Below are 24,914 nucleotides of genomic sequence, written 5' to 3' on the forward strand. Positions count from 1 at the left end.
TGGCTCAACATACAACATTCTGTAGCTTTCAGTTTGGGCTCACTTTATACCATATTTCTGTTGTAGAATTATATCATGTTATAGTCCTCATGCTATAGTTACTGCACCTTGGTTCTAGCTTTGTGTTCATAGCTTTATAATTCCAGTGACAAAACGTGGAACCTCACTGTATAGTTGGAGTCTAGACGAATCTTATGATGATGAACAGTATTGACTTTCTAATCAGTTGGTCTCTACCACCCACGATTAAATTCACTTTATATGGGTAAAGAGTGTACCTGTTCTACAAACGCTGCAGATCCCCACTAGTGTGTTTTATTACCTCTCAATTTTGCACTCCTATTTTTCTTTGCAGTTGCTTTCTGTGTAGACCCTGCCCTCTCACCTGGGTAGTATGGGATTCCAGCTAAAGTGGAAGTGAAGTGAAGCTGTACATCAGAAGTTTAGATTTTCCTAATATCAAAAAAGCATTTCTGATGATACTTTCTCTCCCACTATTTCACCCTTCCTTCTCATTATAGATGATGTTCGGGTCTGACAAATCTTCCAGTCTCCAAAAAGTGGATAAGAAAGAATAATGGAAAGCTTATTTACAGACTAGATATAGAGGGCACATTGATGTAGGTAGAGAAAACCACAAGATTAAAATCAGTTTGAGTGATTTTGGTGATTTTGAGTTGGGTGTAAAGACAGGAATAACTGACATACAGTTTATGCTAATTTTTAGATGAGTAAAGATGTTGGGATGAAGCTAAAATTTAACAGGAGGTAAATATTAGACAAAACACATTTTTGGTATTGGAAATTTAAACTTTCATTTTTACATATTTCAATTACTTCTGTGTCTTTCACAGTGATTTCATGTCAAGAACCATCTGCTAATGATTTAATTAAGACCCTAAAAGTTTGATATTTTCTGCCTTCTTTTCAGCAAACTTACATCTTTGGTGCTATTCTGAATCGTGATGAAACCTATGACAGTATTTTGGAAGCAGGTCGTCGAGCGAGTTTACCGTGGGCTCTCCAACCAACTGAATGTCACAATGATGAAAGTAATTCTAAAAAACAAGCTATGTGATAGTTTAATTCAGCAGAGTCCCTAGCATCTTTAGTAGATACCAAATTAAAGTTATTTGTATAGAAGTATTCCTCATACCACTGTTACACATGAAAAGGTGTGTGGACCAAAGTTGTGAAAGAAGATTGTGAGACGTCATTTATTTCAAAATATATCAATCAGCAGTTATTATATTAAAGTGTTAAATAATGAAATGAACAAAAAATGTTTGTTCTTGTTGTTAAAGGTCAGAAAGTAAAATGAGTATTATCTTCATATATGGCAGCTTCGCCAATAGATCTAACAGTTAGTCTTAAGACACATCAAAGAAGGTAAAACAAATTTAAAAGTTTCTAGCCTTCCAGGTATCACTGTATTATATTGATGAGTGCATCAGTTACCTTTAGTTTGATAAAAAAAAGAGAGAGACAGAAAGCAACACCTTGGTACTCTGAGAACTAAATGATATCATTAGAAAACTTAGAATAATTTAACACATTCACAAACTTTCATTCTTCATGAGAAAAATAAAAATTGAAAACCATATCTTATTCTTCATTTAACGAAGATGAAATTTTTCTATGACCAAGAAAAGATTAGAAACTTAATTACCTTTATACTTGTAGTTGAAGGATAAAAAAAATAAGCACTTAAATGAGTAAAGTACATTACTATTTTAGGGTTTAGTTGAGAAATAAAACAAGTACCCTGACATTGTTTTATGATAAATTGCTTGAAATAGATAGAAGATAAAACATGAACCTTTGTATTTCAAATTAATTTAGAGTTTTGTATAAAAGCTAGAAAATTAAAAAAATAAATAAATATATATTTTTAGGCCTATGATATAACAGAAATATATAACATAAAAATGTGTTCAGAATTTTCAGCCAAATGATACTAAATCTCAGCAAAAACTTGAGGTATATTTTATATACAAGCTAAAAGGAAAGCTTAGTACATGGCCTCGAGAAATCATGATCATTCATTGAGGTTTGATGTTTAAGGTGTTATTATTTACATTTTTAATTGATCAAATATAAAACAAATATATATATTGTTGATAAGAGTATTTCATTATTTTTAATACCAGGTCATATTGCTGTAATAGACCACAGTTACTGAACAAGTGGCAGGGTAAAGAATGAAACTGATGTCATTAGAATAGTTGGAAATTAAATCTTTGTAGTTTTTAGTGGACAAAAAACAACAGCATATCTCCATAAGTGTTATACCTACAGAGCTATAGAAGAACAAACATTGTTGGGTTTATCCACTTGTCTGGGCTGTAGCTGAACATGCATGCTGTCTTGGAAGTTGCTTGTTAACTGGTGTCCTGCATATTTTAAAAGTTGGGAGCAATTCATCACCTAAATCATAAAGTCAAGATAGTAGTAGTTAGATTATGATTAAAAGGAAAACGTCAGTTTGAGATTATTGTAATCACTAGTCTGGACAATGAGGATATGGGTTTAGATAGTTCTTCCTTCAACGTTTATAATTGTTTTTTATTTGAAGATTTATTGCCAATATCCTGGTTGCTCACAGGTTATCCATCCGATCAAGTGAAGCTAGACCCTCATATCATAATATTCACCAGGCAGAATCTTGTTATTTTACAGTCATTAATGGGTTTGACCCTTACTACTGACTACAGGTGAAGTGTCTGCCATGTAGTAAAGTACGTGTGTCATGATACCGATTCTTATTTCTAATGGTTTTCGTTGGTTTTAAGTGAGTTTTTATGTTTTCCTTTTTTTCTTTGTAACAAGAGTAGTTTATGGTCACATTTTTATTTGCATTTGTAATTGTGAAAGAAACTGTTTAATAGTTCAATAAAGTAGTTTTCAAAAGTGTTAAATGTTGATTAAATGTTATTACAACAATTACCTGTTGAAACAAAATAGATATTGTTTTTATTTCGGTAAAAATATCCCCATTAGTTACCATTCAATGAGTGCCTTGTCTCCTTGATGGATTTTGAGCTTGAGAAAAACAGTTTTCTCTAAAAATATTCTGGAAAGTTAGGAAAAATAGTCAATTGGAGATTGCAGGTTGTATAGATATATATTTAAAAAGTTGCCCAAAAATTGTATAGTTTTTATATAGCTAAGAATAATCTTAAATAAGTTAAGAACTCAACATTACAAATTCTTGTTTCATTTTAGTTACTGATTGATTTAAGCTGCTTAGCCATACAAGCTTCAAAGGATTTGTACACAGAATTCATAAATCCTTTTAGGCAAACTGGAAATGAAGAGGTAAAGGAAATTAGTTGTTAGTGATATGGAACTAAGTCTTGTTGACCTACTCTGTGACCATATCTTTGAGGTCGTACAACATAACATTCTTCATATCATAAAGTTTATTAACTTCTATCATATGAAAAAATGTCAGTGGCAAAATTATCTGTATTGTTGTACAACAACAACATAAATACACATGATATACATATAATATAAATATACATGAACAAATACATTGAACTGGTATATATATAACACAGTATCATTAGACATAATACCATATGACTATCATATAACACAATATCATGTGACATATATAACATAATACCATATAACAGAGTATCATGTAACATATATAACATACCATATAACAGAGTATCATGTGACATATATAACATAATACCATATAACAGAGTATCATGTAACATATATAACATAATACCATATAACAGAGTATCATGTGACATATATAACATAATACCATATAACAGAGTATCATGCTCATTAATAAAAGTTTGGAAGAACAGCACCTTTCATACCTTGTTGTCCATTCTGCTAGAATTATTTCTGTGACTTTATAATATTTATTACCATGCCTTATAAAAGTTCAATTTTCTTTGTTTGTGGATAATAACTTGGTTTGGATTAGTTTTTAGCCAAAGAGAGACAAATGAATGTTATTGGACACTATCACCATCTGAGGGGAAAATCGGGACTTATGGCTGGATGCTGGTAATGTTCCCTCAGGTTTGAGAACTTAAAGTATATCAACAATAACTTTTGCATACCAATAACTTCACCATTTCCTGGGCATAAATGTGGGATCATTCAAACACTTATTTGTGGGTGTGTGTATGGAGAGCATATCCTCTCAGTTTTTGAATTACCTAACTGTTAGTAAATATTTGATTCTATATATACACAAGTATGTTCTAAGACTAAACAATACTGGTTTTCTTCACTGTGTATTGTAGAAAACTTTGTGTTTAATGAAGGGTCAGAACTTGGTTTAACTTGTCATCAATGGCTCAGTCTAGAACTTGTTTTAGTTACTAAATCATATTTTTACTCTTTCACAGCTAAGATTAAAACTATCTTCTAGATGCTGGAAAAGTAACAAGCAGATATATCTGTACCTTGTATTTCTTATTGTAGGTTTGTGGGGATGGAATGTTTGTGTGTGTTTCTCTTTTGCAGGAGAGAAGATCAGATAAGGAACTTATTCTACTAACAACATTGATTGTTGATTTTTGTTTCATGTTACTTCATATGGTAAATGTTAAACTTGAACTGTTTGCATGATTATTTGTCTGTATAAACTGTACATTTCATGATTCTGACTGATTTCCTTTGCCAGTGATTGTTTGTCTGTATAAACTGTTATATTTCTTGATTCTGACTGGGTTCCTTTACCAGTGATTGTTTGTTTGTATAAACCGTGTATTTCCTGATTCCATCTGGGTTCCTTTACCAGTGATTGTTTGTCTGTATAAACCGTGTATTTCCCTATTCCATTAGGATTTATTTACCAGTGATTGTTTGTCTGTATAAACTGTGTATTTCCTGATTCCATCTGGGTTCCTTTACCAGTGATTGTTTGTCTGTATAAACCGTGTATTTCCCTATTCCATTAGGATTTCTTTACCAGTGATTGTTTGTCTGTATAAACTGTGTATTTCCTGATTCCATCTGGGTTCCTTTACCAGTGATTGTTTGTCTGTATAAACCGTGTATTTCCCTATTCCATTAGGATTTCTTTACCAGTGATTGTTTGTCTGTATAAACTGTGTATTTCCTGATTCCATCTGGGTTCCTTTACCAGTGATTGTCCATATAAACTGTATATTTCTTGATTTTATCAGGGTTTTTTACCAGTGATTGTTTGTCTGTATAAACTGTACATTTCTGTATTCTATCAGGGTTTCTGTATTAGTGATTATTTGTCTCTATAAACTGTATATTTCCTGATTCTATCAAGGTTCCTTTACCAAATTTCATTAAAACTGGCTCAGCCAGTTTTTCACTGGTACTTGTGACATCAGTATACCTTACAGACAGACAGATACATGTAGATTGTTAGAAGATGGTTGACAATGACTGACATAGAGTAAATTGGAAATGTCCATTTGGAAAAATATGTAGATTTGCTAATATTCAGTCAACCACAAAGTTAAGTTCTCTGTAACATATACCAGATAAGAGAATCAATACAATACCAGTATTCTGTTTAAATAATAATTGATAAGCAGTAGAAATCAAAGATAGTGTAAAAAGAAAAATCTTTGCTACTGAGGAGTGAAAGACATTTTTAAAGAAATGTAAAACTGTTGTAAACATTATGTTTATTACTGAAGATACATATCTAATGTGAAATGCATTATTGTTTTTACACGTAACAAAATATATTATTATGTTAGTATATAATTCAGTTCTGTATTGTGGGAGGTTCTTGAAACAGATCATGGAATTATTCATGCATTAAGCCATTATTTTTTTTATATTATCATTCTGTTTAGCAATTTAAAAAATGTGAAACTATTTTGATTCGAAGCTTCTGAACAGCAAGATAATGAGATTATACGTTTTTTGATTTGTAAATGTTTCTATTAAATCTATTAAGGCCAATAGCAAGGATGGTTTGAATGAGAAGTGGCTGTGAAACAGCAAAAGTACACATAATTTGTTTTATGCCAAACAAATAATGTTTCATGAACAGTTCTCGTGTAATGTTTCTGTGGTTCTTTGAGTTGTTTCTTTTTTTTTTTTTTGCTGTATGTAAGTTTAACTTCCAGAGAGTTATTTAGAAGCAAAGTTCTTTTACTGTAGAATTTTCATTTAAGATCTTGAACAGATAAGCCTGAAATGAAAACAAAAATGAGAAACAATGGAAGCACATGTGATAACTACGGTCTACAGTATTTTGATGGAGATGTTTTAGGAAATTTGAAATATACTCCAGTGTAAATTAAGTTTTCCTTGTAGCATCCATTATCATGTTAAGAAATTTGTATATGTGTTTGTATTGATTTGTTATATTCCAGAAACTATTCACTGTTGCATGTCAGATCTCTGCACATAAAATGCTTTATATGATTTTAATGTGTTAAATTTAATGATGTAATATGATATGGTACAGAAGCTTGGTGGACATTTGTAAGAAATGAGCATAGTATCTTACAAAAACTATTATATGAAGAAAGAAATGATTTATTTGTACATTATATTATAGAAGTAAAATGGGTGGTTTATGTACATATATACAGTTTGATTATTTGTGACTTCCTTTTCTTCCTCATCCTAGTCCTAAAAAATTATATAAATTGAAAAACAGTATCAATTACCTTATAATGGTAACTTTACAGGATAACTGTAAAAGTTTGAAGCTGTTCAACTGGCTGGTAGATTATCTGTGTGTGTGTGTGTAACTGTGGATAAATACTCAAGAATATAAAAACAGATAATTTTGTTGTAATACAATTCTGTTGAAGATTGTAGCATTTTTTAAAGAAAAACTACATTAATTATTTTTGAAACTTCTCTTGTATTTCTTTGTTCAATGTTGAAGTGAATCTTTAACAAGTTTGATATAAACTTTGAAGTAAGAGACAAGTTAACTGCTGCTTGGTGCGAGATATGTTTTTGAGGGATTGTATTTTTTGAACATTTATTGGAAAAAAGAATCTTAAACTTTAGGACTTTATTATTTCTGTATAAAATTTATCTTCTGAGAAAAGCAACAAATTTTTATCTTCACTTTAAAAAATTATTTTTTTCCATTTTGGGCTTTTGATTTTATATAACATGGTTTGAGTAAGTGAGAGGTTTCACTACTCATTATTATAGTTGTTGCCTGCAAAGGCACAGCCTTGTCAGGACAACTTTGATTTTTATAATGTTTCTGTGAATACGTACTTTATAAAGAGTCTAAGTATCTCTGGAAATAAGCACAAGAAAGAATGATGTTGAATGTCACAATTTTTGTATTCCAAATGTTATGAAATTCCTATACTCCATTTGAAGTTGCTTATGAAAATATATGTTGTCCTTTAAGTTATGTTGTCATTCATTTATAACAACTTACATATTTCACAAATATTTCTTGTTTCAAATATTAAGTGGTAACTATTGTAGTTGGTAATATGCTTAATTATATTTTGTAACAAGCAGTAAATTTTGTATTGTGAAATTTACTTCAGTTATGCAGAGCTAATAAAACGAACCTCCATGGATCTTTTATTGTACTTATTGGAACAAGTTTCCACTTACAACATGGTTTAGAAATGCCACACGTGATGAGTTGTGACGAATAGAGATAACCTTATCAAGCATGAGATGACCCCTTGCAGGCAAGCCTGAAATTTGGAATTCATCAATTCCCCAAATCTGGTTAACACACTTTTTTTGTACCAAAATATAGGGAAGTGGTTTATTTTTTTATATGTGCTTATTTCCAGGTCAGCAGTTATCCAGAAATTAAAAAATATATATATCCATCCACTAAGCCTTTTTTTTTTACTAAAAGGTAAAATTGACACTTTTGTAGTTGTGTTCACTTAATTGATATTAGTCTGAATTCTAATGTAAAATATACTTTTTTATGTACTGGATCTGTCATTTAGTATCCAACTGTAGTATCACTAAGATGTTCAATGCCATTTAATCCTTTGGAGACCGTTTATTGTGAACTAATTCTTTGGTAAAATGTCCCCGTGAAAAAACAAAAGGTGAAAATATTGTAGTTACAAATTACACAGTTATACATATGTAATATAAAGAGTTGATGTACTATTTTGTTCACATCAGTGAAATAATTATGTAAAGAAATTTTATGCCGGAAATATACTAATTGTTTTTTGTTTAAATTTCCAAAAATCACTCCGTACTTTAATTCTAGTGATTAAATTATATCCACCTTTCTTTCAGATCCTTGACTAGTTTCCTTTCCACCACCCTTACATTCCGTGAATAACAATTATGTTTCTATTTTCTAATTCGTAAGACATTATTTGAAGCTTACTAATTGTCGAATATGTTTCAAACATATTACCAAATTATCCAACTGATTATTTTCTCATTTCTTTTATTTGCTACGTAAAACTTTCTCTACAATTACTTCTAATATATTCCATACACATTAATTCGTTTATTCAAATTACTTTTATAACTGGTATTTCGTTTCTTTTATTTTTAATACTAGGAAAAATATTATTATAGTTTCCTTTAAAAAACGAAAACAATTTCGCTATTCTTGCTTTCAAAAGCATATTGCATTTTCAGAATTGTTAGATTATTTAAAAGATTGGCCCGGCATGGCCAAGCGTGTTAAGGCGTGCGACTCGTAATCTAAGGGTCGCGGGTTCGCATCCCGGTCGCGCCAAACATGCTCGCCCTTTCAGCCGTGGGGGCGTTATAATGTGACGATCAATCCCACTATTTGTTGGTAAAAGAGTAGCCCAAGAGTTGGCGGTGGGTGGTGATGACTGGCTGCCTTCCCTCTAGTCTTACACTTCTAAATTAGGGACGGCTAGCACAGATCGCCCTCGAGTAGCTTTGTGCGAAATTTCAAAACAAACAAACAAACAAAATTTAAAAGATCATCCTTTAGGCCTAGCATATCCAGGTGGTTAAGATGAGGCACATTCAAATCCATTCGCCGAATATGCTCGCTCTGTTAACCGCGGGGTCGACATAAGTGACGGCCAGTGTTTATTGGTAAAGAGCAGCCCAAGAGTTGATTGTATTAATTATCAACTTTCCAGTTGCTGTATGCAAACATGGTCAGCGGTAATATAAGGTATACAATTTCAAAGGTTTGACATGATAAGCATAAGCCCACGAAAAAAAGAACTGGGCAAGAGGATTTATGTACCGTGAGTCACCAAACAATCCATGAAACATCTTGGTATGATTGGTGGAAGTGCTGCGACCTTAATTTTATGTTTAGTGTATTTTATTTTATTTGCAAAATATAGCTAATCAAAATTAGGCTACTCCTTCGGCACCCGCAAATACAGTAAATAAATCCACAGTTCTTGTCCAGACAAGCGTACTCTCCACAATAATCGTAAAGCATCCCCTTCAACCAGTTACACAGTTTTGCAACTTCCAGTTAAAAGCAAGTTAAAGATTAAACATAAATTTTGAAATAATTTCGTTATGAATTTTAATACATTGAAAAACGTTTAACTTCTGTCGATCGAAAGAAATAAAAAATAATAAACAAACATTTGTTGATATGAAAACTTCTTTAATAAGCTTATATCGCTTACTAATAAGTTTACTTGTTTGTAAAAGAGTAAAGCCACATTGGGCTATTTGCTGGGCCCACCGTGGGAAATCGAGGTTCGGATTTTAGCGTTGAAAGTTCATAAACCATTGGCTGCTTTAAGAGCATTTTAAAGATATAACAAAATATTTATTAGTATTCTTAATTTGGTGAAACTCTTGCTAGGGCTCTTACAACATTCCGTGACACAGCTTAGAAACCAACGTTCTTAACTTACCGCTGCCCCGTCGGGTGATTTTATTAATAAGAAATGTAACACTTCTATGATATATATCAACAAAGTGCTTTGAGTAAGGAAACACATTTTGTTGGTGTGATAATGGGTTAGCAAACAATAATTTATAAGCATAAGGAAAAATATTAATGATAGAACATGCTCCATGTTTCGATAGAACTTTGCTCTGTCTTCTTCAGGTATGATCTGCACTAATCAATAAAAGGTTTATATATAGTTAAAAATAAAAAAAGACACAGGAAATAAATATAATGTAAATGACGCCAAAAGGTGGAAGGTTATAGGTAAATATAAAATCTGATCAACTGTATGAAAGGTGAAGATTCTTGCCAAATATGGCTGATGTTGCTAGGACCATTAACACAGTTTTGTGAGAGGCCATTTGAGTTAATAATTTCTGTAGTTTCCAAAAATTATTTTACCTTTTTATTTTTGGGTTCATGTAAAAGAGTTTTACCCCCAAGTATTTTGTGACCAATTTGGTGATGATAACATGTTGAGGTGGTTATCTGGAACACGATATTATGTATTTCACGCTAGTATTCTCTGCGTAACGTTTCCAGGTTATTGGTCCTACGTATTTCTATCCACATTCACACGGGATTCTATGCGTACCCAGTTTTTGTTCTTTCAAGAGGGTTTCTTTCGGGTTGGGTAGTAAGATACCATTTCATATGTGAAGGTTCGAATGAAATTTTTACATCAATGCTTAACTTATCAAAAAGTCTAGTAATTTAGTTGGCATAAAAAGGAACGAAACAAATTCGTTGTCTTTTGTGTTTTTCACAGGTGAAGGGTTAGAATTAGCATTATGCTTTTTTTACTATTATCAAATTTAATAAAAAACCTTTCTATGATTTTAGGTATGAAACCTCTGTTATTTAAGTAGTTCAGTTCAATAAGTAAGTATTCTAGATGTTACTTAAGTAGTTCGGTTCAATAAGTATTCTAGATGTTACTTAAGTAGTTCAGTTCAATAAGTAAGTATTCTAGATATTACCACGTTACTTAAGTAGTTCGGTTCAATAAGTATTCTAGATGTTACTTAAGTAGTTGGGTTCAATAAGTAAGTACTCCAGATGTTACTATGTTACTTAAGTATTTCGGTTCAGTAAGTAAGTATTCTAAATATATATGTAAAACGGCTCGTTTGGGTTGAGAAAATTTTTTACGTAGAGGAGCGAACAACGTTTCGACCTTCTTCGGTCATTGTCAGGTTCACAAAGAAAGAAAGAGGTAACTGACCGATAGCTGACTACATGTTTGAAGGGGGTTGTGTGACTGAGTGTCGGAATGTAGAGGGCGTGCTTAAATGTTTGAATATATAATTTTATATTATTTATTTCATTATTATTATTCATTTTATTATTTTTAATATAGATATAAAGATGTTCCTTTGTATTGGTTTATTTTGGGCTTGAGTTGTTGTATAAGCAAGGCTTCTTTAATTTTACGTTTGTTTATGTTTGTTTATTTAGTATTTGAGTGTTTTCTATGGTTATGCTGTGTCTATTTGACTTGCAGTGTTCGAAAACGTGTGAAGGTGACTTTTTATGTTCTTTGAATCTAGTTTCAATTTTTCGACTTGTTTCTCCAATATAGAAGTCGTGGCAGTTGTCACATTGTATTTTATAAATAATGTTGGTGTTATGTTTGCCAGTGTAGTTTTTACATAGTATAGACCTCAGTTTTGTGCCTGGTTTTTGAATAAATTTGGTATTAACTGGAATGTCATATTTTGTTACTAGTTTTTGCCAAATGTTGGTCATTTTTCTGCTGATGTCGGGAATATATGGTATACAGCAGTATATGGTTTTGTGGTTTTTTTATTCGTGAGCTGTATTTACTTTAGTTGGTTGATTTTGCTTTCTGTCTAGGTGTGTGCGTATAATGTTTTCTACGGTTTGTGGAGGAAACTTATTGATGTTGATGAAGTATTGTTTTATTTTGTCTAATTCATCGTTAATTTTATCTGGTGAGCATAGTTTTATGGCTGCGTTTATTTGGTTTCTTGGTATGTTGAGTTTTTGTTTTGTTTCATGTGCTGAGTCCCAAGGAATGTAGAGTCCCGTATGGATGATTTTTCAGTGGATATTTGTTTTAAATTGTGTATCGGTTCTTGTAATTTTGAGGTTAAGAAATGATATTTAATTTCTTTCTTCGTGTTTACATGTGAAGTTAATGCTGGGATGTATAGAGTTAACGTGATTGAAAAAAATAAATGTGTGTTCTGTAGATGTGAATCCTGCAACCGTGTCATCTACATATCTGTACCAGTATAGTGGTGGATGTAATGCTGTGTTAATTGCTTGTTTCAACTTGTGTCATAAAAATATTGGCTAGAACTGGTGATACTGGGTTGCCCATGCTTAAGCCATTTATTTATATATAGTTGTGGTTGTTGAACACGAAGTTTGTCTTCATCATGATGATTTCTATGAGGGTTGCTAATTGGTTGCTGGGAATGTCTATAGATGGGTTAGGGTCTCGGATATAGAGTTCTAAAGCTATCTTGCAGGCTTCAGCAGTTGGAACTTCTGTAAAAAATAAATAATAATAATAAAAATAAATAATACAAAATTATATATTCAAACATCTAAGCACGCCCTCTACATTCCGACCCTCAGTTACACAACCCCTTTCAAACATGTGGTCAGCTTCCGGTCAGTGACCTCTTTCTTTCTTTGTGAAACTGACGATGACCGAAGAAGGTCGAAACGTTGTTCGCTCCTCTACGTAAAAAATTTTCTCAACCCAAACGAGACGTTTTTACATATATATTTTTTCTACAAGAGGGTTTTCTCGACATCACTGAAGTATTCTAAATGTTACTTAAGTAGTTCGGTTCAATAAGTAAGTATTCTAGATGTTACTATGTTACTTAAGTAGTTCGGTTCAATAAGTAAGTATTCTAGATGTTACTATGTTACTTAAGTAGTTCGGTTCAATAAGTAAGTATTCTAGATGTTACTATGTTACTTAAGTAGTTCGGTTCAATAAGTAAGTATTCTAGATGTTACTATGTTACTTAAGTAGTTCGGTTCAATAAGTAAGTATTCTAGATGTTACTATGTTACTTAAGTAGTTCGGTTCAATGAATAAGTATTCTAGATATTACTATTAGTGTAGTATTTCAGTTAAGTAAGTCTTTTTAATATTGTGTGTATATAGGTTGGTTTACATAGTGAGATGTTTCATGGGTTGACATGGTAACATAATTGGGATTCTTTTGTTCTCTGGTGCGAACTTTATTATTTTATCGTTTCACACGAACATCTAAAGAGGGAAGACAACTGTTAGATTCTGTTTATATGAAGTTTTGTGACCTTGGGTCATAACGTGTTAAAGAATTCATTGAAATGAAGTTGCGTCTGTTTCCTGTGTTTCCATGAACTTTATATATTGTCATGTACGTAAATCAGATTTTGGATTTTGTGATGTCTTTGTGAATTTGCTTTCAAACAGTTTTTCTTTTAGAATGGACATGTAAAGGAAGAAAGCGTTATCCCTTTGCTAATCCATTTTTTGTTGTTGTAAAAACTAGCCTTCGTATGTAAGGTAAGTGTTTCGTCAGTAGCCTGTGAGATTGTTAAGGTGTGGTGTTACAAAAATGTCTTCTAGTTTTTCTCTTAGATAGTAAAGTCTTGTTGCACTAGTATTATAGTATATATAGATTATACGTCAAAGAATACTTTTATATCTTCTCGGTTTAGTTTAAGGTTTTTCACCCTATTGATAAATTCTAAAGAGTGTTTGAGAGAATAGGAGTTGGTTTCAAGTAGAGGATTCAATCTCTTAGTTAAAAATCCTGGTGAGCTTATGTTATACTATACGTGTGTAAGGAATTTTGTTTTTCAAATTTTTGGAAGGACGTTAAAACTGTGGTGGTAATAATGTGTAGGGATAAGAGACATTTTTTCTTTAGCAGTGAGAACAGAGCAACCCTTGACTACAAAATACCTATGGGTTGAAATTGGGATCCGAAAAACCAAGTTTTCAATTTTAAGAGCCATCACAACAAACGTTACATAAAAAAAACAAACTTTTCCTTCAGTATCTAGTTCATTAACCGACCTTCTTTTCTAGACGTAATAATTAATTAATTAATAATTAATCTTCCAGACAGGACTTTTTAAATTCGAGTTTATTAATATTAAACTTATAAAATGTCTTTAAATTCGAGCCTTGTTAAACTTAACGTTTCCTCCTATTTCTGGTAATAAACATTACGTAATGTAGAACGTTTTACAAAATCGGTACCATTTGAAGAATACTGTGACGTCATAAAAATTGCTATAGCCATTTTGTATTTATTATTGGCTATTTAACAAATGAATGAATATATATATTTGGTTTTGATAATTAAAATAATTGAAGCCGTACTGAAAGCACATCACTACACGATACACGTTTTTTTACAAAGTGAATGTACATTTCGAATAGTGGACAAATAGCAACAGTTTATTTGTGTACCTTATAATTCAAATTAATGTGTGCAATTTGTTTGTTTTTAGACACAGCTTTTCATTGGCCTAACTGTGCTGGCTAAACACAGGTAATGAAACCCTGGTTTTAATTTTATAAGGTGTAGTTGTTTTGTTAAATGAAACACATACAAAGATAGATAGAAAGATACATGTTTTTTTCCGAGATCATCATTTATCAACTAAACTTTGAATGTACTTAGCCAAAAATATACGACTTAAGTGGCTTCTAGCCCTAAAATCTGGGTACCATACCCGTGGTTGGCGCAACATAAATAGCCCATTGTGTAGCTATGTGCTTAAATACAACTGATCAGACCAAAAATACATATTAGTATATTATCAGAAATAAACATGTGTAATTGCAATAGGAAGCAGAAAAGATGGAGCTGTAAAGAAAATACCAGATATAGGAAGAACAAAATAACCTCCAAAACATTTTCTTCATGTTAACTAGTAATGTGTACAAAGTTTCTGTTGCAATAAGATTTTTTATTTTGTCTTCCTAATGGTGTACGACGGCTGAACAAGTTTTATATTGAGGAACTTTGAACTGACACAAGGCAGACATTTTATTGGCGACTTTCAGGTTACATCCCTTTTTAACACTAAGATGGAGGAAGAAGGTGCCTCAGGAAACAAGAAAGATAAACCAGCATTTAACCATCTAATTGTTCCCTTTTAAAAGGCACAGTTTCGTATCTCCGACAGATATTTGTAGAAAATGCCTCTTCTACTTTAAGGACATCTGCTGCACATACACGTACTAAATGTACAATTTGATTCAAAACTACGTCGAATTTATTTCATTGCACTGGGGCTATTGGAGTGTGACATGTCGCTGGGGATAAATGTGTTACATAAGCTGAAAGGTAATATATAATTGCCTGAAAAGTTATAATTCAGTTTATTTTTAACATAATTTTATCTCTAGTGACCAAAGAAATAATAAAAAACAGCAAAAAAATCAAAGATATATTAGCTCAGTAGTAACGGTCCTTTAGAATAATGTACTTCCGGATAAAAAAAAATATTTTTCTGGATAATTCAATTTATATAACTTGTCATCGGATCAATTACCTAAAATATATCATTTTAGATCATTTGGATTATTCTAGAATAAAAGGTATAAAGATAAATAAAACATGTATTATTATTCCAGAAATCAAAACTATAAATATGGTTCTTTTTAACCTACTGACTTATACAAAATGACCAAAAATGTGCATATTTCAAATTTTTCCATGTAAAAAAGTATTTTTGTATCAAATCCCATGTAAATTAGCTGAAATACGACTGAGCGTCTGTCAAACAAAACCGTAGTTTAAGTTTTTTGTGCCAACTTAATTTTGTTATAATTAATAAAAATGGCCAAATCCAACATTTTTGTTTGTCACTGTGGAATCTCTAGAAAAGTGTCTTTGTACAAATTCCCATGTAAATTAGTCAAATTATGGCCAAGTGATTGACCTACATCTCCCAAAATACGTTTCCTCGTTAGCTCTGGCCTCTCTAAAACACTGAAAATAAGCAATTACAACTTTTTATTTTTAAATCAGTGTGCTAAGCATTTGCAAGTTTTGTATTTGCAGTAATTTTCATATTGATAGCTGAACATATGGCCGAACAGGAGCTTACAATACACATTTTAAAATTGTTTGATCTTGTCCTTCGCTAGTACAGCGGCAAGTCTACAGATTTATAACGCTAAAATCATCAGGAGTTCAATTCCCCTCAATGGACTCAGGAGATAGCCTGATGTGACTTTGATACAAGAAAACACACACGTGTTTGAGCTTTGCCCCTATATAATGTCTTAAAAGGCTTAAATGAAACATAAAAAAAATGTCTGGATGTATTGGAAATAAAGGGTTTCAAGTCAGTCTGTCGAGAAATTAAGGAATAGCTGTTGATCGAGAAATGTTTGAAACAAAAAGAATAATGAAAAAAGGAAAGAACAGAAGACAGTATGTCTCACTGCGGAGGCATAATATTTTGCGTAAGCCTAAATCACTTAAAAGCTGTAATTCCTGCCCTGATGAACTCATAATGGCGAAACCTTAGTTTAAGTAAGGCTAGTTATGTTTTCTGGAGATAAGTAATATTTTATTTATCCTTTTGACAATGAATAGAATTCTCTAGTTTGTAGTACAAAGTGTACTTACACACATATTTTTATATTAATTAAACTGAAATTTTCCGTTTTGACGAAGAAACCTTAGGCTAAAACATAAAAACATGTTTAATGCAATTGTACAAAGTCACGAAATATACGAGTTGGTAAATTTTTACTGTTACACTTTCTACTTGATGCTCCTAGCAAACAGTTGTAAGCTGTCCTTCCTTAAAATCCTTATACTGATAAAACGATTCAAACCATTATTGAAACGCTTCATTCAAGACATGGAAGAGCCTCTTAGGATTATTCTAAACGTTTTACTTTTCCAAGCGACTGTGCCATCCACTAATACATGTTTACATGTTCAGGTAAACACTATATGTTTACATTTCTAAGAAAAACAAACACGAATAAACTTGCACGTTTTAAACACTGGGGATAAAATACTTTTCGACTAATTTAAACACGTATGTCGAATAATGATGAGAAACGAATAAACAGGTCTTATACGCTGGAGACAACAATACATTAGTTGGAACTACTTATATGCGCGTAATAGGAAGGTGATTCTACGCTCTTACTTGTAGGGGTTTCAGGATAACACAAAACAAGTTTGAAAAACTTCTATATTTTTGTAAACTTGCTACATATTTATATTACATATATATATATATATGTGCCTAAGAAGTGAAGCTACAGACTGTGGAGTAAGTTTATATCCTATTTATACAGATATATACAAGACAACAAACACTTCCAGTTAGAAGCTACTGTATCCAATAATAACATTCAGTCGTCGTTGCTAAGAAACCCAAATCAAAGTGTTCATTCAGTATCCTGATTTAAAGTTTCATTCTTTTCCGTGATATAATATATAAAACAAAATTTCCATGATTAGACCATGCCCAATATGTAATATACTGTACTATAGCTTGGCATCAGAGGAAGGAAAACGATGAATGTTCATCAGTGTGAGAAACCTGGTTATAGTAGTGAAATCTACACAGAGCAAACCCTGAACCCGATCGTCTTTGGCAAGTGGTAATTCCTTATCTAGGAATGAAGGGATTTCAGAGGAAAGAAGGTTTCTGAAAGAAATAGTCCCCGGCTTTACCAGCTGGTTAAAGCGCTCGACTTGTACTTTGACAGTTGCGGATTCGAATCCCCATCACATCAAACATGCTCGCCCCTTTCAGCCGTGGAGGTGTTATAATGTTTGGTCCATCCCACTATTTGTTGGTAAAAGAATAACTCAAAAGTTGGCGGCGGGTCGAAGTGACTAGCTGTTTTCTTTATAGTTTTACACTGCTAAATTAAGGCCGACCAGCGCAGGTAGGTCTCGTGTGGCTTTGCGCGAAATTCAAACAAAATAAAGAGATAAAGGGCATCTTCTCAAAACGCTCCGATTTAATTTTTTTGTTAGTTTTTGTTGTTCATTGTATCTGTAATGTGTACTGACACCGAGGGTATATTAACGACACTTATTGTTTATATCAGAGTCAGTGTGAAATGACTGGCACACAAATTTCAAGGCATTACAAAACATGTATGACTATCTCTACTGCTGACGTTATTTAATGCCAGCCAATCAACAGCTTCGTAAAGGCTGATAAAAAAGTCTCACTCTCTGTCTTTGTATATTCCGATCTACATTATCTCGCAATAAATTTTATTAAATTATTGTTGTGTTATTTTTGTAAATAATAAGTTTTTAACACGTGTTCTAGTGATTAACATTTCAGGCTGCGGGCAGTAAGTATGACTATTGAGACGTAATTCCACTGAATAAGCTCAGAACTTTCTACCGTGGGCACGTTATAAAAGAAACAGTCAATCCCGTTATTCGGTTCACAGACTCTAACAAATCCCTTGTGGCGGCAGATGTTTCTGGCTGTTTGCATTCCCTTTGGTCAGTGGTTCAATAGAAACAACTCTACCCGAGTTTTAGATCTCTCTGATCTGGCCTTTAATCACGCATGCGCATAATGCATGATTCAAGTTGAAAATTCCAATTATTTCCTGATAATATTCTGTTGACATGTTACGTTTAATATATGTTTAATGATATCAGATATATCTCTGCACATAAAGTTTTTTTGTTCCAGCTAATTAGGGTTAATCATGACAACTTGGGGATTAACGCTAACCCCTAAACAGATCGTTATTTTTCATTGGTTGTCTTAACGATATGACTGGTTGTGTAATTCTATCGTATAAAGTGACATATTACAACACAATTTTAGACATGGCAAAAGATGTGTTGATGGGTGAAGCCATCTTTTAAATATCTAAATGTCTTGTTAGCATCTATCGAGATACTAGGAAACTATGAATCAAGTGTACTTAAAACAATAAAAGAAAGAAATAATCTTCAAACGTGATAGAAGGTGGACCGTCTTATATTTGTTTACCTTTTTAACGTGATAAGAGGTGGACCGTCTTATATTTTTTTACGTTTTTTAATGTGATAGAAGGTGGAATACCTTATATTTGTTTACCTTTCCAAAGTCAGAAGTTTTGACAAATAAAAACGTAAATAATAAGATATTCTAATGAATACCAGGCTGGTTAATAAAACAAATAGTAATCAAAATCACTAAACCAAATGAGTTAATTTGAAAAGTGAATTAAATTAATGCACTGTAACAAAATTAAAAACTTGTATCTATAGTTTCAACTAGCAAACAACGAGTCAATTAATTAATTTTGGGGAGTAGTGCTTAAGGCAATAGTATCGAATTCATATTTCAAAGGATTAGCAAAATTTTGAGGTTTTAAACACGTCTTCGTTTGATGTGCATCAGTATATTTAAGTATTAGTATTTAAGTCCTGTATTTTAATTTTACGCCTTTTCAAACTTTGATAAACAACCATCACTAGCGCCATCTAGCTTGAACATGTGATAATTAAATATATGCTCTTTTCTTTACGGGACAGTCCGGCATGGTCAGGTGGTTAAGGCACTCGACTCATTAATCGAGGTTCGCGGGTTAGAATGCCCGTCACACAAAACATGCTCGCACTTTTAGCTGTGGAGGTGTTATAATGTGACGGTCAATCCCACTATTCGTTGGTAAAAGAGTAGCCCAAGAGTTGGCGGTGGGTGGTAATGACTAGCTGCCTTCCCTCTAGTCTTACACTGCAAAATTAAAGACGGCTAGCGCAGATAGCCCTCGTGTACCTTTGCGCGAAATTCAAAAAGCAAAACAAAACCTTTAAATTTTGAAGCTATAAGAACGAACCTTCATTTATATAGTGAGTAATAAAAAAATTCTTAAAGTTATACAACAAACGCACTTTGTAATTAGTTATTACTGTAAACGTTATTCATTGATTAAACTTCCTGGCACAGGAAAAAAATAGATAACTCCAACTTACCGCTGTCACTCTTGAGGATCAGTTATTGTACTCTATTACAGAGATATAGCGTTCCTGCTTTTAAGAATGACAAGTAAGCTGTTTTGTATCCGTTTTGGGGAATAAATCATTTCCGAGGGAGGGTGGAGAAAGGGGTGAACGGTATTTAGGAAATAAAGTGTGATTGAGAAATCTCTGAATTTTGCCATTATGCTGAATATTTTCCATATAGTGGACTCCCGTGTGGGAGAATGGTACGCTTACAGACTTGCAACGCTAAAATTCGCGGTTCGATTTCCCGTTGTAGCCATGATAGATAGCCCAATGTGGCTTTGCTATAAAAACAAACAAACCGTATGGCGGCGCTGCAAACAAACGCAAAGCAAAAAAGTCACAAACTGAGTGCGCTTTTTTTTTTTTGCGCAATAAGATATTTAATACTAAAAATAAAAACTCTAGGCTTGATAACTACGAAGATGTAGCTATAGTTTTTGCATAAAAACTGAAATTTCGTGAATCTTATAAAGTAATTCAATAACTCCAGTAACTCTTAATAAAGTGATTAATCACTCCTGTCTGAAATCTCAAGCTTATCGTTATATGTGTACTTAATAAAACTGAAGTCGATATTTCAGATTTAAAAGGTTTTAGTTATTCGCTTGCAAACGCAGAGTTTACGACTGTACGGTGGCCCGGCATGGCCAGGTGGTTAAGGCACTCGACTCTTAATTTGAGGGTCGCGGGTTCGAATCCCCATCACACCAAACATGCCTGCCCTTTCAGCTGTGGGAGTGTTATAATGTGACAGTCAATCCCACTATTCGTTGGTAAAAGAGTAGTCCAAGAGTTGGCGGTGGGTGGTGGTGACTAGCTGCCTTTCTTCTAGTCTTATACTGCAATATTAGGGACGGCAAAGATAGTTCTCGTGTAGCTTTGCACGAAATTAAAAAAACAAACTATTTGTCCCTTTTAACACATTCGTTCCTGAGGCTATATTTGTGGAATTTGGTATGAATAATCGGAATAAGTACAACCTAAATAAGTTTGATGGACATAAGAGAGAGAGTGACGCACGATCATATCAACTACAGTATTAAAAGTAAACTTTGGAAGAAATAATAAGAGGATATATAATGTTGGTTTGGGATCACATCATGAAAAGTTTACGATAAAAGGTAGAATTTTGGTCTCTAACTCACAATAAAAATATTTATTTTTGACAAGGAAAAATGATTCCATAATTCATAACGTTTATTAACGAAAACGAATGAGGTAAATTCTCGTTAATTAATTATAAATATTTTTATCATGAATTATAGTCCAATGTTCTTTCTTTTATATAAGGAGAAATAAGATTCTTCATTACTTTAAATAGAATACCAGTAGGTATGAACAAATTCAGTAGGACAGAGTTAAAAACTAAGGTTTTGTAAAGGGTTTTTGCTACGTGGTGTATTTTTGCACGCAAACGTTTAGTAAAAAACAAAAAAAACAAAGCTTATGTTTTGAAATAATTATTCTTCTCTGGATCTCGAAGAAGGAGACGAGGGAAAGTGTCTTCTCTGTTAGTACACTTACGTTACCACAGCTCCATCCATGGTAAGAAATCTTTCCAAATTACCCACCCACATTTCCATACAGTTTTTCCTAACCAAAAGTAGCTAACTGTACATGAAGAATTTACCTTCTGAAGTTCCATCACCAAAACAGGGCCGTAAATATTATTAATAGTTTTGTAATGCACGCGGTGTATACTATCTTAACAGGTTCCTGAAGCAAGTACCACGTGATAATGTCTTTACTGTCGTTTCTAGATGATCGCACATTGGGATGACATCAGAAGTTGTAAATTGATTATGTCAGCAACACGCACGTACATATCTTAAACCAGACAGTTGACAGCACAGGCTCTCGATACCGATCGTCCTCTTTCTGTAAAACAAGGTCAGAGGTCAGTGAAATACCTTTAGTTGGTTATATTATGGAATAACTAGCAAGTAAGTGAAAAACAGACACAAAATGTATTGACAATAGATTGACAGTTTGGGGTTCAGAAACAAAACGATCCATATTTTCAGTCGTATTTTGTTTTATTTCAGTCAGAGTTCCAACTCTTGATACTAAATACTCTTTATATATCTTTTCTGTATGGAAGTTTAGGTTTAAAACCTGTCTCTCCTAATAAAAAACAATTAAAGTTAGAGGGCGTTATTTGTTCTTTTTTATATTAATTTGAAGTAACAAATTTGGACAGATAAGTAATATTTTGTTAAACGCTTTTAAAGCATGTTATTAGAGTGATTATAGAATAATACATTCATGCTTAAAATTATTATATTTTCAAAACTATTTGCAGTAGTGGGGAGGAACCCCACAGGAAACGCAAGGAGAATCGTAAGTATTATCAGAAAGTGTGTAGATATACAGAACTTTTCAATATGATACTGCATACCTCCCCCCCCAAATTTTTTGTTTCTGTTTTCAATATTTCTCACACTATAAACAATATGAAATCTGTGATCGTAATAAAATATGTATGTTTACCAGTATGTGAGATATTGGGAGATTCAACAAATACTGTTCATAAGATGTGATGCTTCCAGTAAAATGGGTTAGAGATTGAGTTAATATATGTTTACCAGTGTGTGAGATACTGGGAGATTCAACGAATGCTGTCCATAAGATGTGATGCTTCCAGTAAAATGGGTTAGGGATTGAGTTAATATGATTATTGAATGAACGCGTTTTTTGTGATAATTCAGCCATGTAACATCCTGTCTCTCCGTGACATTCCAAAATAATGTTTATGACTTAGTTCCCTCTAAAGCAGTGCTTCTCAACCACCCAGGGGATCGGCGGAATGTTAGAGTTCCGTACATTATCGTACATATTAGTCACGTGAGTACTTTCAATTCGACTAAATCACATTTCTTTACAAGTTTAGCGTGTTTCATAATGACACAACATAAGTTACTGAGTGACACCTGGTACAAATAGGTGCTCAAATCAGGAAGACTTTTATTATTTGAGAGAGTAAGTTTATTATTGTGTGTACACGTGTGCGCTCGAGAAAATTCCCATGCTTTTCAAATATGTGTGTGTGTGTGTGTGTGTGTGTAGGTATATAGTTATATTAAACACAGATACTCTATCTGGAATTATTGTTATAGTGTCGTAGTAATGGTTTTTGTAATGAATACAGTGAATGGCTTCGAAACATGAAACCATAATAGTTCAGTGTATTTAAAGAGGCTGAGAACCACTGATATATTGGACAACTTGATTCTGAAATAATATTTTAAATGTGAGGTGTTATTCCTAATTATCTTCTAGTGATATAAAGATTACCAACTCGAACTTACTTGCTTTACAACACGCACGTGCATTCCAAAAGTCAGAAAATACTGCATACACTTCCCTGGCAACCTTGTTGCTTTAGTGTTTGGGCAGTTAAATTGTCACTGGAGTACATCGAGACCCGATGGTGGCGTTGCTGGCTGCTCCCTGCCTAGGCAAGAGTGCGTAAGTAGAGTTATGTTAGTTTCTAACACCCTTGAATGTACTCGAGTAATACCGTACTCTTATAAATATTTACCACTCTCGCTTCTGAAAATACGAAACTCGAGAACAACCTTTCTCGACTCAAGCTAACTGCTGATTTGTTAGGTAATGTAGCACGAAGACAGACGTTTCAAGACATAGAATCTTAGGGCTACGGTTTGAGTAATTCTTTACGAATAATATGTAAGATAAGGAACCTTATTACTAGAAGTCAGGTAAGTATTTAGAAAATACAAGTGAATATAAAAGAAACAGTCCTATGACTACGGTTTGTTTAATTCTGTGGAAAGTATATGTAAGAGAAGTTAGGCTTATAGGTTAAATATTTCGGTAGAATCTGCACTCGTATATAAGAAAATAGTCTTAACACTGTAAGTTGGGTAATTCTTTAGGAAACGCAGGAAATAAAATCATATTTGACAATAAGTTAGAATAAAATACTTTTGGATATGGGTTACATCAGTCGAAATCCACGAACAAAGTTAATATTGCTAATATCCCACCAAAGTCACTAAAGTCACACCAAACAAACTGACATTACTATATTTTTACCAACTTAAGTGACGTCATTGGTGACGTCACAAAACAACAACAAACAAAGCAGTTTTGTAATGACGTTAAATATTCATTCAAAAGTATTAATGGGCAAGCTAAATAAAAAAAAGACGAAAAACCTGCGTTTATTACGTCTTTAAGTGTATGACAAAAGCTAACGGTTGATGACTTAACAAGAGTCACTTAGCTTGTGGCAACTTTAGGGTGCAATTGTACACGAAAAACATAAAGCAACCACTGTGTAGAAATTAGTTCTCAAATTGGTTGTGCTACTGATGTGATAATTCAATGAATAAAAACCAGTTACTATTGCTGCTCTATCACATTACACGAATACAATAGTTGAATATTACAATGAAAGGTTCACGCTGGGATAATTTTCAACCAAAAGGTTAGGGTTAAGGGTTTCATAATGTATTTACATAATCATTATTTGTAAAAGTGTCAATGAGAAATTAGTTTTATTTCTATAATCCAGCAAGAAGCAAGGTTACGTTTCAACCACTGAAAATATTTCTAATTTTAGTTTTTGAAAGGGTGGCTTTCTATGAGAATATACTGTCAAATTTGTCTGTGGGAAGTTCGGAACTCCATGTCTAACCACAACACACTTAAAATAAAAGAAAACAACCAGGAAATAGAGAAATCTAAAATATTAACTGTCTTCGTTCTCATTTAAAGTTTGTTTGTTTGTTTGTTTTTGAATTTTGCGCAAAGCTACTCGAGGGCTATCTGTGCTAGCCGTCCCTAGCAGTGTAAGACTAGAGGGAAGGCAGTTAGTCACCACCACCCACCGCCAACTCTTGGACTACTTTTTTTATCAACGAATAGTGGGACTGACTGTCACATTATAACGCTCCCACGGCTGAAAGGGCGAGCATATTTGGTGCGACCGGGATTCGAACTCGCGACCCTCAGATTACGAGTCGAACGCTTTAATCACCTGGCCATGCCGTGCCCACTTAAAGTTAATGTACTGACTGTGAAACAACTTTGTAAAATATGTATTTATG

At 32.9% G+C, this 24,914-nt stretch overlaps 1 protein-coding gene and 1 pseudogene across 6 annotated transcripts in view; one reads left to right on the forward strand and one right to left on the reverse strand.

Annotated features, from left to right (window-relative positions):
• Positions 1 to 7,532, forward strand: part of LOC143241042 (GRAM domain-containing protein 4-like) — a 60,368-nt gene extending 52,836 nt beyond the window's left edge. For all 5 annotated transcript variants that reach the window (XM_076484500.1, XM_076484499.1, XM_076484503.1 and 2 more), the window contains exon 19: positions 932 to 7,532. In XM_076484500.1, the coding sequence (XP_076340615.1) occupies positions 932 to 1,078 (147 nt within the window). In that variant the 3' untranslated portion in view covers positions 1,079 to 7,532. The remainder of the gene's footprint in view (positions 1 to 931) is intronic.
• A 6,645-nt stretch (positions 7,533 to 14,177) lies between these two features.
• The window catches only part of LOC143237701 (uncharacterized), a 65,818-nt pseudogene continuing 55,081 nt past the window's right edge, over positions 14,178 to 24,914 (reverse strand). The window contains exons 16-17 of the transcript XR_013020200.1: positions 23,148 to 23,289; positions 14,178 to 21,717 (exon numbers count right to left, since the gene is read on the reverse strand). The product of XR_013020200.1 is annotated as an uncharacterized LOC143237701 (transcript). The remainder of the gene's footprint in view (positions 21,718 to 23,147; positions 23,290 to 24,914) is intronic.

The sequence above is a fragment of the Tachypleus tridentatus genome, chromosome 13, assembly GCF_004210375.1.
Source record: "Tachypleus tridentatus isolate NWPU-2018 chromosome 13, ASM421037v1, whole genome shotgun sequence".
Taxonomy (NCBI): Eukaryota; Metazoa; Arthropoda; class Merostomata; order Xiphosura; family Limulidae; genus Tachypleus; species Tachypleus tridentatus.